This window comes from Balaenoptera physalus (assembly GCF_965194825.1).
Source record: "Balaenoptera physalus genome assembly, chromosome: 17".
NCBI lineage: Eukaryota > Metazoa > Chordata > Mammalia > Artiodactyla > Balaenopteridae > Balaenoptera > Balaenoptera physalus.
In genome coordinates this window covers 44,723,444-44,737,490 of record NC_138895.1, presented here as the reverse complement: position 1 = coordinate 44,737,490, position 14,047 = coordinate 44,723,444, and the positions used below count along the sequence as shown (strand labels likewise).

The 14,047-nt window shown below is 37.0% G+C and overlaps 1 protein-coding gene across 8 annotated transcripts in view; it reads right to left on the bottom strand.

Annotated features, from left to right (window-relative positions):
* Positions 1 to 480: 480 nt before the first annotated feature.
* Positions 481 to 14,047, bottom strand: part of NDUFAF6 (NADH:ubiquinone oxidoreductase complex assembly factor 6) — a 36,660-nt gene continuing 23,093 nt past the window's right edge. For 5 of the 8 annotated variants that reach the window (XM_082432776.1, XM_082432775.1, XM_082432779.1 and 2 more), the window contains 5 exons: positions 10,569 to 10,671; positions 8,564 to 8,697; positions 7,412 to 7,513; positions 4,916 to 4,972; positions 481 to 624 (listed from right to left, as the gene is read on the bottom strand). In XM_082432776.1, the coding sequence (XP_082288902.1) occupies positions 496 to 624; positions 4,916 to 4,972; positions 7,412 to 7,513; positions 8,564 to 8,697; positions 10,569 to 10,671 (525 nt within the window). In that variant the 3' untranslated portion in view covers positions 481 to 495. Of the gene's footprint in view, positions 625 to 2,701; positions 3,673 to 4,915; positions 4,973 to 5,310; positions 5,393 to 7,411; positions 7,514 to 8,563; positions 8,698 to 10,568; positions 10,672 to 14,047 lie in introns of those variants that run through there. The other 3 variants (XR_014255347.1, XM_082432777.1, XM_082432778.1) reach the window with 3 other exon arrangements.

The window sequence follows — 14,047 nt, the reverse complement described above, 5'->3', positions numbered from 1 at the left end:
CCTCAACATAGCGACTGACACTCCTCAGATATAAACTTCACTCTTCATGATCCCTAAATAAATGCATTTCCCAGCTGTCCTGGACGCCTGGGTTTTGGCTGCTCAGAATGCAAACCCCGTACTTCCTGAGCCCCTTCCCCATTCTTCTCTAAGGGTGAGGACAGGAGGAGACGTGCTTCCCCCTGCCCTCTGGTGGCTGAAGCATGGCCTGCAGCCTAAGCACAGCTAAAACGATGCTCCCTCCTGGGGCTCGGACTCTGCAGGGATGGCACAGCAGACACTGTCTGGGCTGCTGGTGACAAGGGCGGTGCCTGCAGCAGAATCTGGGCATCACGGCCCCACAGCAACTTCTCACTAATTCTGTGACCTACACACTCATCCAATAAGTGAATTTTCTCCTTAGGTAAACAGTTCCTGTTGTTTGTAAACAAGAATCCTAAACTAGTACACTTTTGTAAAACTAATAAAAGTAAATATCAGTGCCACGAAATTATTTTAATATCTTTTTCTCCATGACTGAATATACAAAGATAATGGAAGTAAAGTATTCTTCTGCTGTAAAGATGGGTGGAATATATCAAAATCCACTTGTTGAATTTTCTTTAAATAGTCCTCCAGAGCAACCTGAAAAAAGAGAATAATGGTCACTAGATCACAGAATGATTAAGTCTTTAAAAGAAACAAAAACAAACCCAGCAGGTATTAAGGCTATTGTAGTTTTCCTGAGATGGTCTTCTACATACTAAGAATGTAAATGAAAATTTTAAAAGAGAGAGAGAATAAAGACATCTTCTAAGAAGTTTTCTATGAAGCCAGTAAAACTATGTCACAGATCTAGTACTAGAAACATCAAACCAATTCTGATCATAGTTTAGTGTTCTGGTCAAAATGTGAAAGAGAAATTATTTGTCAGGTCTTATTACTAGATTCTGTAGAATACAAAAGGGGCGTTTCATTTGAGGAAAATGAACCCCCCCCACACACACACACACAGAAATGCACAGTGCAATGACGGGGAGCTCAAGTTGTTTCTTTAAAAGATTATTTTGTGCAAAAGTTTAAAGGGTCTCCATGTTCTTGCTGGAAAACAATTTGCAACCAGGGAGAACAATCACAGGTCCCTATAAACCTCACACCATGCTCCCCCCCCATCACACAAAACTTGACAAAGCTTTCTCTGGGACCGGGGATCAGGATGGAAAACAGTGACGATGGGCAGTGCTCCTTATGCTTTTCAATCTTATTAATTTGTAAATTTTTATTAAACAGAGAAGCCACCTACTTTTGCACTGCACAATGTGAAGCGGCCCCACCGCCTTCTCAGCCCACGTGCACAGCTCCCTCTAGAGTTCTGCAGCGCAACCTGTGTGACCCACAGAGAGCATGCTTGTCCAAAGGACTGTGTGTTCTCCCAGACTTCTATACACTATAAATGGATGAGTGTACATACAAACAAATTCACTCTCTACTTTTGAAACCCTACACTTATATATGTACAGCAATAAACATGTGCATTAATGTGCACAGATGCAAAAAACCTGGAAACAATCCAGAAGTTCTTTGACAAAAAAATAAATGTTCACACAATGAAATATTAAGCTGCCATGAAATAAATGTAGCTAGATGCAATAATATGGATAAATCTTAGAAACACTGTGTGTGTGTGTGTGTGTGTGTAACCCAGAAGACATAAACAGAAAATGATCCATTTTTATACAGTTCAAAAAAAAAAAAAAACCTAAGGGACTTCCCTGGTGGCGCAGTGGTTAAGAATCCACCTGCCAATGCAGGGGACATGGGTTCGATCCCTGGTCCGGGAAGATCCCATATGCCACAGGGCAACTAAGCCCATGTACCACTACTGAGCCTGTGCTCTAGAACCCTCAAGCCACAACTACTGAAGCTCGCATGCCTAGAACCCGTGCTCCACAACAAGAGAAGCCACCGCAATGAGAAGCCCGCACACCACAACAAAGAGTAGCCCCCGCTCTACGCAACTAGGGAAAGCCCACACGCAGCAACGAAGACCCAATGCAGCCAAAAAAAAAAAAAGGCAACATTTTGGTTAGGAATACATAAAATAGGGAAAAGCTTTTCTAGAATAAAAGCAAGATAATAATAAATACAAAATTCAGGATAGCTACTTGGAGGAGGAAGGCAGAGGCAAGGGGATGAGATTGGGAAAACACATGAGCACAGTTTAATGGTAACATTCTAGTTCCTGGATTAAGTGGTGAGTTCATGGGCATTCATTATGTTATGCTTTATAATACATGCAGACATATATATTCATTTGTAGATATCAAATAAAAAACACGTTAAGAGAAAAAACTTTGAAGATATTTTAGTGTACTTTCACATGTTCGCTTTTATTTTTGGAAAAAAAGAGCTCATGTTATTCATAATGTTCTGTAACTTGCTTGTTTTAAAAATCAATTCATATACTGTTATTAACTTTCCACCTCTAAGAACGTTATTATGTTCATTTTAATAGTTTTATAATATCCAATTATAAAGAATAATGAAATTAAGATACAAGCACATGAAAGAGTATTATACAGCCATCAAATATTGTATTAATAAATATTTCTAATGATGTGGTTAAATGTTTGATAAATAGGACACTGCCATATAAAGTGTGACTTTAAATATACAGAGAAATTCATTTAAAAGAAAGAACAGTGAAAAAAAAAAGAAGAAAGAACAGTGTAAACAGCATTTATCTCTGGGTCTGGGAATTGTAGGTGATTGTTATTTTCTTCTAATATTCTTTTTATATTGTCCAAATCTCTATTATGAGAATGTAATGCTTTTATAATTAGGAGAAAATTCCATTAAAATACAGATGAAACATGACCTCAAAATTAGAGCTCAACTGGGCATTCACAAATTAGGATTTGGTTCATGGTTAATGGTAAATAAATTGTTCAACGTAACAAATTCATTGTGAAATTCTCAAAGATATTACAATCTCTGAATATAGCTTCTTAAAACCTCATGTATAGAGCACAACATACTCTACCCTAGACTAGTCATTTTCAAACCATTTTTAAACAGCAAAACCTTTTCTTTGAACAAGTAATTAACAGATGCTCCATATATAAAACAAATGAGAAGAGACGTGCCCCAGCTGGACTTAGGGTGTAGGATAGAACCAGCTCCTCGGAAACTGCCATGTAGTCCCTCCACTTTCTCCTGGCACAGGACGGAAACAGAGCTGGGCTCCAGCCCCTAGAGTTTCTGATCTGTGGTGGATCCCAAGATCTACATTTCTAACAATATCTGAGGCATATATTGCTGGCCCAGGGACCACACCACTAGCCTAAGATAGTGGTTCTTAGGCCTAGCTGCACTTCATGATTACTGGGGGAACTTTTAAGAAGTATCAGTGCCTAGATCCAACCTCTTAGGTATGATTTAACTGGTTTGGGGACAGGCCCAGCATTGCTTTGTTTTGCTTTCAAAGTTCCCCAAGTGATTCTAATGGACAAGCAGAGTTGAGAACAACCTATTCCACAAAAGTGAACAAAACAAAGTCTTGAACTTTCTTGGAGCTTATAAGTCAAGACAGGTGATAGGGTACTTCCCAAGAGGTCCAGTGGTTGGGACTCCACACTTCCACTGCATGGGGTGTGGATTTGATCCCTGGTTGGGGAACTAGGATCCTGCATGCTGTATGGTGCAGCCAAAAAAAAAAAGAAGAGGAAAAAAATAGAAAAAAAAAAAAAAGAGAGACAAAAGAGATGATAGTACATCACCAAATAACCAAATAAATAACAATTAAAAATGGTGATATAGAACAATGTGTTGACACAGAAAGAGATGCTTGGCACCTCATTTATACAAAAAATACATATATAATTACATGAACATAAGAAGTCCAGAAAGATGAACAGACATTATCTCTGGAAAGGACAGAACTGTGAGACCATTCTAATTTCTTTTGCCTCCTCTTATGTGAACATCTAAAACATTAACATATTACTTTTATAATAAGTAAACCCAGAAAAGAAAGAAAATGATTTCAAACACTCAGATCTGAGACCCAGGATAGAAGATGTGAAAGGATAGAAATGAATCTTTAAATATATTTTAGGGAAAAATGTAGAAGGTATGTTTGGTACTGTAGAAAATGCATGAATTTCCCTTTTCAAACATCACAAATCTTTGAACCTTGGTTTCTATCTATAAAATGAAGTAAACCACACCTAGGAATAATGTATGCAATGACCTAGCTCAGAACCTGTCCCACAGGAGGTGCTACTAACCGGAAGCTATTCTCATTTCTTTATGTATTTTACCACAATGGTTCCTGAACCAGGCTACACATCAGAATCACCTGGGGAATTTTTAAAAATCACAGATCCTCTTAGAAATGCTCCCTTCCCCAACCTCAAGAGTCTTATTTAGTAAGAAGACCCCAGGAATCTGTATTTTTGAAGAAGCCTTCCAGATTATTCTGATGCAGCCAGCTCAGCACTGGTCTGTGAACCACTTTCAGGAACCAATGCTACAATATGGTCACTAAGGAGAAAAAAAAAAATAGACTATTAAGTCATACTTACATGGCTATAAGTAGCCTAACACTCCTATGATTCCCATCTTACCTATGAATAAACTGAGGTACATAGTGATTAAGGAACTTGCTCCACAGCTAGTAAATGGCAAAGCAGATTCAAACCGATGCAGTCTGGCTGCAGCCAGTGCTAATGACAATTCCACTCACCTGCCTCTGGGGAACAGAGGCATGACCTTCACCAAAAGCAGAATGTAACTAACAAAACATACCATAGGGAGGAAAACAAAACAAAGACTCCAAACTAAAGAACTGCACTGGGAACCTTATAAAATAGAAAAAAAAAATTATACACATCTGCTTCATTAATTAAACAACCTTCTCTGTTAATCTACTTACTGTCTGAAGGAAAGCAGGAAATGCTTTCACAGGAACACTTTTGTGGAAGGACCTAGCCTAAAAAAGGAAGACAAAAGGAAACTGGTTTGAAATACAAATATTTCTGGAAATAAACACTCTCCCTCTGAAAGTGCGCACAAAGCAACACCAGCAGTTTAAATCAGCACTGCTAGGGACGCTCTCGAAAGCACGAAAATAGTTCTCATCTCCTGCCGGTTGAGATTAATTTGCCAGATCTAAAGGAATCAGGAAAAGGTACTATATTAAGAATTCTCTTCTTTCTTACATTTGGTTTTGGCATTTCCAACTGCCTTATAACTTTGACACCCCCAGCTCTGTGGTAAGGGGTAAATGAAGACATACAGGTGACCCTAGAATAACATGGGTTCACTTACACGCAGATTTTTTTCAACAGTAAATACTACAGCACTACACGATCCTTGGTTGGTTGAATCCACCTTGGATACAGAAGACCACCTATAAATTATACACGGATTTTCAACTGCGTGGAAGGTTGGAGCCCCTAACCCCCGTGATTGTTCAAGGGTCAACTGTACTTGCATACAAGTCCCAGCACCTCCCCAGCTTGGATGTCATTCCCTCCTGTCTAGATGAATATAAGATCCTTCTAGCTGATCTTCCTGCCTCTGTGTTCCCCAACCTTTAATTCATGCCCCACAGTCAGCCAAATTCATGTCCTAAAGTCACTGTTTTACTTTTTCTTTCTTTAACTTAACCCCCTGATAGATCATGTCCCAACTATTCATCTTGGAATTCAAAGGCCTACACATCTTGAATCTAACCTCATCTATCCAACCTAACACCCTACTACTCTGGACTACAGAGCCCTGATCCACTCAGGCTGATGCCCATCATCCAGGCCTCACCAAGCCCACTTCTGTCTGAAGGGCTTTGTTTATATTGTCAGATACCGCTTCTTATTCCTGACTCACTTACCACATCTACTACAATTGCTCTCTTCAAGATCATCCACAATTTACTAATCATCATACCTATCTTTTCTCTCAATCTCTCCAAGAAATGCAAAACTTCAGTATTCCCCATTCTTGGAACTTGCTCCTCCCTAAGTTTCCAAGACACTGACTCTGAGTTCTCCCTCTTCTTTGATCATTCTTTCCTTCTCCTTCTTCCTATTAAATGGCCCTTCCTCCTCCTACCTGAGAAATGGAGGTGGGCTCGAGGTTCTGCCTTTGGTCTTATTGTTTAAATGTATATTCTCCTTGGACAACAGCATAGCCACACTTAGAGCTTTAAACATAAGCCTTCCATCTGGATGACTACCCAATCTGTATCTCCAGTTCTGACCTCCTTTTAAAGTCACAATCCTGCAATCTGCATTTTAGCCCACCTCCCTAAATGCCCTCTAATCCCCTTACATTCAATGATGTCCAGCAGCTACCGATCAGCACCCAGCACACCACTGCTTTTGTATTGTAGTCTCGGACTGGCACCATTACCATCTATATTTGAACTCCATGCAGCCTTCGACTTTCCTGCTTCCTGATTCTGCTACAATCCAATCAGTTATCAAGTCTAGTTGATTCCTCCTCTGTTATATGTGTGTATGTATGTATATATGTATATATATTCACATACATACATATACATATAAAACATCTACCCTCTCTAAATCACTCTTTATTTTTTAATGACTTATTATAGCTTAATTAGTTGGTTTTAATATTATAGTTTTAATATATTTAAGTTATATTAAATATGATAATCACTTGTTTGTACTTTCTGGGCTTTAATAATTTACATGTAAATTTTAGTTTCAGAAACTATTTTGACTGAGCAACCTAGATAAGTTACATTCGCTCATATCTTGGAAGCATTTAGAGTAAAGCTACCAAGAAGGTTTAAGAATGCAACAAATCAGACACTTCTTTAAATGTGGCAGTAAGGAGATTATATACTAGAGATTATTATTAGAGTAAGCAGGATGAAAGCCAAATTACAGTATGGTGAATGGTGCCATGGTGGTGAGGGCCTTGAGGTAAAATGAATGTAGAACACTTGTGCAAAAAAGGTTAATTGGGAGGGAAAAATAAGAAACAGAAGGGTCCAATGGGCTGCCTGTAACTTCAGAAGGCAGTAGCAACAAACCAGAAGATAAAAGGGGCAAGTTATCAGAAAGGCCAACTGAAAATACCAGCTGGGAACTGCTGACGATGCAAGGTCCTGGAAGAGTAGAAGACGCATCAGCCTTGACAAGGCAGAAAGACACACCGTCCCCTGAGAGAGAAACAGTGAGTGGATGCATCAGAGAGGCGCCTAACTGAGGAAGCTGAGAGGGAGAAGGAGAATTTTTTTAAGTAGAAAAAGTTTATAATAATCCCTGAGATAAATCTATTGGGATTTCAGTGAGCGATGGATATGGACTGCCGAAGAGAGAACACTACAACCATGCTCTAGGAGGAGCCACAGCTAGAAATGATAGTTTCCTAAATGATTTGGCCAAAAGAGGCTACTTACATGCTTTAGGTGCAAGTGTGCCTGGCTGGCCATGTCATATACCACATCTCTCACATTTTTATCTTGGCTCTTCCGTAGAAAATCCTCTTGTGAAACACCATGCTGTGTGGGAAAATGTACATTACATCAGGATTCAAAAAGCACAATTAAAACTAGCTCAAGAAAACTGGTGATAGAACAGTATATACAGTATAATGCCTATTTTGTTTTCTTGTTTTTTGTTTTTTTTGGCCACGCCGTGCAGCTTGCATGATGTCAGTTTTCTTTTTTTTTTAATATTTATTTATTTATTCGTTTGTTTCTTTGTTTGGCTGCACCGGGTCTTAGTTGCAGCACACGTGGCATGCAGGCTCTTTCACTGTAGTGTGCGGGCTTCTCTCTAGTTGCGGTGCGCAGGCTCAGTAGTTGCAGCGCGAGAGCTCTCTAGTTGCGGCGCAGGGGCTCCAGAGCACACAGGCTCACTAGGTACAGCGCTCAGGCTCTAGAGCATGCAGGCTTAGTTGCCCCGTGGCATGTGGGATCTTAGTTCTCCAATGAGGGATCGAACCCACGTCCCCTGCATTGGAAGGCGGATTCTTAACCATTGGACCACGAGGGAAGTCCCCTATTTTGTTTTTTTAAAATATATCTATATGTATGTGAGTGCGTATATAGACACACCCACAGACACTCTCTCTCCTGGAAGAATATGCAACAAGATGCTAACTAATGACAGTTGTAGGTGAAACAAAATAAAGCAAGAAACAAACAGATAAGAAGTTTAATAGAACAGACAATAATGAACCTCCTCCAGAAAACAAAAGTTCTCATAAACAGTATTCTTTTTTAATGGATTATTTCCTCCTTTAAAATAAAATAAAGAACAGGCTAAGGTGACCACTAGGAATAATTACTGTAATTGCTTGAAAGGGAGTAAGGCATCAACATGAAGGTACACCAAGTGAGGTTCTCTGAACCTTCTTACTCATAGCTCCACCACAGACCTAAAATGCCTGACTGATAAAATTCTGACTTGATAACTCTGGAGCAAAAAAGCAATAAGCATGTGTTTCAAAAGGGTCACTTGAATAGACTAAGCAAAGAACCAAGACAGGACCGTCCCTCCCCATATTCTTGAGGTAAACAATTACAGGGTACAAACAACGGCCTTACCAGCATACAAATATCCATGGGAAGGAATACTCTTCTTCTACTACCATGATACGGCGTTGCTCTCAAGCAAGTTACAATGCCTTGTGCTTTTCCAATGTGACTTGCGGCATGATCTGCATGAAGATCCTTTATACCTATAATTTTAGAAATCAACTGGGCTGCTCTTTTCTCTTTAAATGCATAACAAGTCAACAGAAGCAGCATAGAGAAATGACCTAAACATGTAAAAGGTGTTTCTCCCATGTTTTATATCTGAAAAACAGGATTTATGAGAGCAAAACTGGGCACAAAGACAAGCTGACCATTTACCATAAACAGGTTTCTGAACGTCAACTTTTAAATAAAAGAGTTTTCCTCAGAGTACAGCACACCAAGAGCACATTTGGAATTTTAATTAGCTATCCTGGAAAAACACTGCAAGTCTTGCATTTCTTCTCCTCAGTGCAATTTCCATATGACTTCATTTTAAGTATATGCTTAACAAACATTCTGCTCTTTGCTCCCTCCTTTCATTGTGTTGGCAAACATGTCACTGAATGTGCAGGCAGAACAGGTCCGGGACATTTGGTAAGGACTTGTGTTATTCTTTTAGGGTGACATAAGGACATATTACCTTCTTCAAATGGATGCTATTGTCCTTGTCCCAAATAATTTCCTCGTTACAACTTAGAACAAAATCAAAGGAGGAAAAATACCATCTAAATGGCATAGTTTTTTTTTTTTTAAGACAAATCTCACAAAAACTTTTAGATATACAGTTTTATTTCTTCTACCTTTTGTTTTTAAACATGGGGTAGTATTATTGACAGAGAAGGAAGGAGTCAGGCCACAGGCCTTCCAAATTGTAGCAGATGCATAAAGAAATAAAATCACCTGCAATTACCAGATTATTAATTACAGCATTCTCATGAGGTAGCTAAAGTCCTTTTATGAGAGCCTGGGTATTCTGATTAGCCTGCATTCCATTCCAAAGAAAGGTATATATTATATTCCCCTTCTTACTCAAAAAAAAAAAAAAAAAAAAAAAAGCTATTCCTTTCTAGTTGGTGCAAAGAAAAACTTCAGTGTTAAACTGGTTAGACTGTCACATTATGAAAGAGTGAAGTCTAAAAGGTGTTTTCTTAACAGTATGCAGTTACCACATCATCCAGCAATCCCACTCCTGGGCATATATATCTGGAAAAGATGAAAACCAATTCGAAAAGATACATGCACTCCAATGTTCATCGTAGCACTATTTACAATAGCCAAGACATGGAAGCAACCTAAGTGTCCATCAACAGAAGAGTCAATAAAGAAGATGTGGGGTGTGTGTGTGTGTGTGTGTGTGTGCGCGCGCACGCACACACACACTGGAATATGACTCAGCCTTAAAAAAGAATGAAATATTACCATCTGCAGCAACATGGTTGGACCTAGAGATTATCATACTGAGTGAAGTAAATCAGAAAAAGACAAATATTATATAATATCACTTATATGTGGAATCTAAAAAATATTACAAATGAACTTATTTACAAAACAGAAACAGACTCATAGACTTAGAAAACAAACTTATGGTTACCAAAGAGGAAAGAAGGGGAGGGGGATAAATTAGGAGTACGGGATTAACAGATAACACACCACTACACATAAAATAAACAACAAGGATTTACTATGTAGCACAGGGAACTATATTATCTTCTAATAACTATAATGGAAAAGAATCTGAAATACAATATATACATATAACTGAATCACTTTCCTGTATACCTGAAATTAACACAAATTAACACTTTCCTGTACACCTGAAATTAACACAATTCTAATAACTATAATGGAAAAGAATCTGAAATACATATATATATATGTGTAACTGAATCACTTTCCTGTACACCTGAAATTAATCACTTTCTTGTACACCTGAAATTAACACAATATTGTAAACCAACTACACTTCAATTTTTTAAAAAAAAGGTGTTTTCTTTAAAAAAGAGAAGTATAAAATAGAAAAAAAAAAACTTACCCAATATTTCTAGTGTTAGATAAAGAAGAGAGCTCTGTGTGTTTTCAGCATAATTTTCCAGTTCCTGGATGTTACGATATGCTTTGTCATCCAAATTTTTTTCCTACAAACAAAATGCTTTATTTGCTTGACGAATTGTCAATATTTTATTTTTAAAAGGCATTATTTTTTTGCCCTAAAGAATTGAGTAATAAAGAATAAAAACTTTTAGTATAAATTGTTTATTACACAATAAAATAAGATTAAAATAAAATTAAAATATTAAAGTCCTACATGTTCAGTACTTACAAATCACCCCTCAAAATAATATCTCAGGAATAATCTCAATGCACAAATCACCACGGACATGGGGTTGGCTTAATTTTTACTTCCTTCTAAAGCCTAAGATATCATGAGAAACTGACAGCTGAGCTCTTACTTAAGTACTTCAGACAGTATCTCCTTAACCCTAACAACTCCCTCAAAAGGAATTAATACTTTATTCATTTTGCAGATGAAGAAACTGAGTTACCACGAAGTTAAGGAATACGCCCAAGGTCGCATAGTGAATTAGTGGTGGGGAAAAGATTCAAACCCACATATTTTGACCATTAAGCCCGTGCTCTTAATATGGAAAAGGTGCCTAGAAAAAGAAAGGAGATCACAACCAGGCCCTGCACCCCATTCCCCACAAAAGAAACTATGCTCAATAAACTAACGGTTGATTACCAGAACACACTATATCCAAGAAACAGAAAAATGTAAATCTTAGAACATCCAGCAACTTTTATAATAATACATTTACAAAGACTTGATAGCCAAGGTAATATTATTCCTCCACCCCTTCCTCCTTTTTTACAATCAGGAGAAACTGGCACCAGCAATGAATCCCAGGGGAAAAAATATGCTCCAGCTCCATTACATTTAAACAAATTGGAACATAATTCATATACCATAAAATTTACCCTTTTGAACTATACAATTCAGTGGTTGTAGTATATTCACAAAGTTGTGCAACTATCACCACTAATTCCAGAATGTTTTCCTTTCATCACCTCAGAAAGAATCCTGTATCTATTAAGCAGTCACTTCCCAGTTCTCCCTTTCCTTATCTCCTGACAAACCTCTAACCTACTTTGTCTCCATGGATTTGTCTGTTGTGAACATTTTATAAAAATGCAATGATACAATATGTGGCTTTTTGTATCTGGCTTCTTTCAATTAGCATGTTTTCAAGGTTCATCCATGTTGGCACATCTTTTAGTATCTCATTCATTTTAATTGAAGAAAATATGAATAATATTCCATTGTATGGATACACACATTTTGTTTATTCATTCAACTATGAATTGTTCCCACTTTTGGACTATTATGAATGAACATTTGTGCACAAGTTTTGTGTGGATACGTTTTCATTTCTCATACCAACCTGGGAGTGAAATGCTAGGTCTATGATAACTCTATGTTTAACTTTCTGAAGAACTGCCAAACAGTTTTTCCAAAGCAGCTGCACCATTTTACATTTCCATCAGCATTGTATGAAGGGTTCCAATTTCTCCACATCCTCACCAACACTCATTATTGTTCATTCTTTTTATTATAGCCATCCTAATTGTATGAAGTGGTATCTCATTGTGGTTTTGATTTCCATTTCCCTCATGAAAAGATGTTGAGCATCTTTTAAGGTACTTATTACTCATCTGTATATCTTCCTTGGAGAAATGTTTACTCAAATCCTTTGCCCATGTTTAAGTTGGGTTATTTGTCTTTTTATTGTTGAATTATAAGAGTTCTTTATATATTCTAGATACTAGTCCCTTATCATATATATAACTGGTAAATATTTTCTCCCATTCTGTGGATTGTCTTTTTGCTTTCTTGAAGTTTTTACTTTTGATGAAGTCCAATTATCTATTTTTTTTTTTTTATTGCTTGTGCTTTTGGTATCATACCTAAGAAGTCACTGCCCAACAGAAAGTTAAAAAGATTTATGCCTAGGTTTTCTCCTAAGACTTTTACAACTTTAACTCTTACATTTAGGTCTTTGGTCCATTTTGAGTTAGTTTTTGTATATGGTATGAGGTAGGAGTTCAAATTCATTCTTTTGCATGTGGATAGCCAGTTGTCCCACCACTGCTTGTTGAAAAGGTTATTCTTTCCCTCACTGAATTATCTTCATACCCTTGTCAAAAATCAGCTGACTATCAATATATAGGTTTAGTTCTGGACTCTCAATTCTATTTCATGCCAATATATATGATCTATATGATCAGTATATATTGATCTACATGTCTATGGCAGGTCAATACTACACAGTTTGATTACTGTAACTTTGTAGTTAAGTCTCAAAATTGGGAAATGTGAGCCCTCCAACTTTGTTCTTCTTTTTCAAGATTCTTTTGATGATTCTGGGTCCCTTGCATTTTCATATGAATTTTAGGATCAGCTTGTCAATTTCTCCAAAAAAGGCAGCTGGAATTTTTATAAGGATTACATTGAATCTTTAGATCAATGCAGGGAGATTGATCCCAGTCCTTTACTTTTAAATATCTCTCCATACAAAAGCCAAATGTTATATTCCATTAAACAATGGAAAAACTGCTATTTTTTCATTAAGAAAAAAAGAGAGATTTTCCATTATCTGTCTTGAGTTCTCAAATTTTCTTTACCTCATGAAAACTGAAGACACCTGAAAAATACATTTTCTTAGTACTAATTAATTCTATAGGCCAACTGAGCAATTTTTTAAATGTTAAAGTCATTATCTCATTTTTGCTTATATTATTACTACTATAGCCTATGGTTATTAATAGATTGTATCCAAATAAACTAAGTAAACTTACATTTTCAGGACAACAGTATATGATAAATATCAGGCCAACAAGGACACTTAGCCAACAATGTGTCAGAAAGATTACACAAATCAGCCCAGGTCATCAAGCAATTTGCATGCTTGGTTAGAACTAGAACTTAGTTCTAAGAACTCAGTATAAGACTCCATTTGCTAGAACTGTTGAACTTTCCTTATTCCCTCTATTTGGACAGAGATCCAAGCACTGGGTATGCATAATGATGTGTGTACAACTACTCAAGTTTTGATGATATTAAGGAATTATCCATATTTTTTTAAGGTCTGGTAATCATATTATAGTTATGTTTTATACAAGTTTTTTTCTCTCTTTTTTAAAATTTTTATTTATATTGGAGTATAGTTGATTTACAACGTTGTGTTTAGTTTCAGGCATACAGCAAAGTGATTCAGTTATACATATACATACATGTATTTTCAGATACTTTTCCCATTTTAGGTTATTACAGAATATTGAGTAGAGTTTCCTGTGCCATACAGTAGGTTCTCGTTGATTATCTGTTTTATACAAGTTTTTACCTTTTCAAGATACATGTATATGTACAGATCAAATAATAACATGTCTGGGGTTTACTTTAAAATAATCTAATAGGGTTTAGGGAGGGAAGTTGGTAGAATATAGATTGGACAT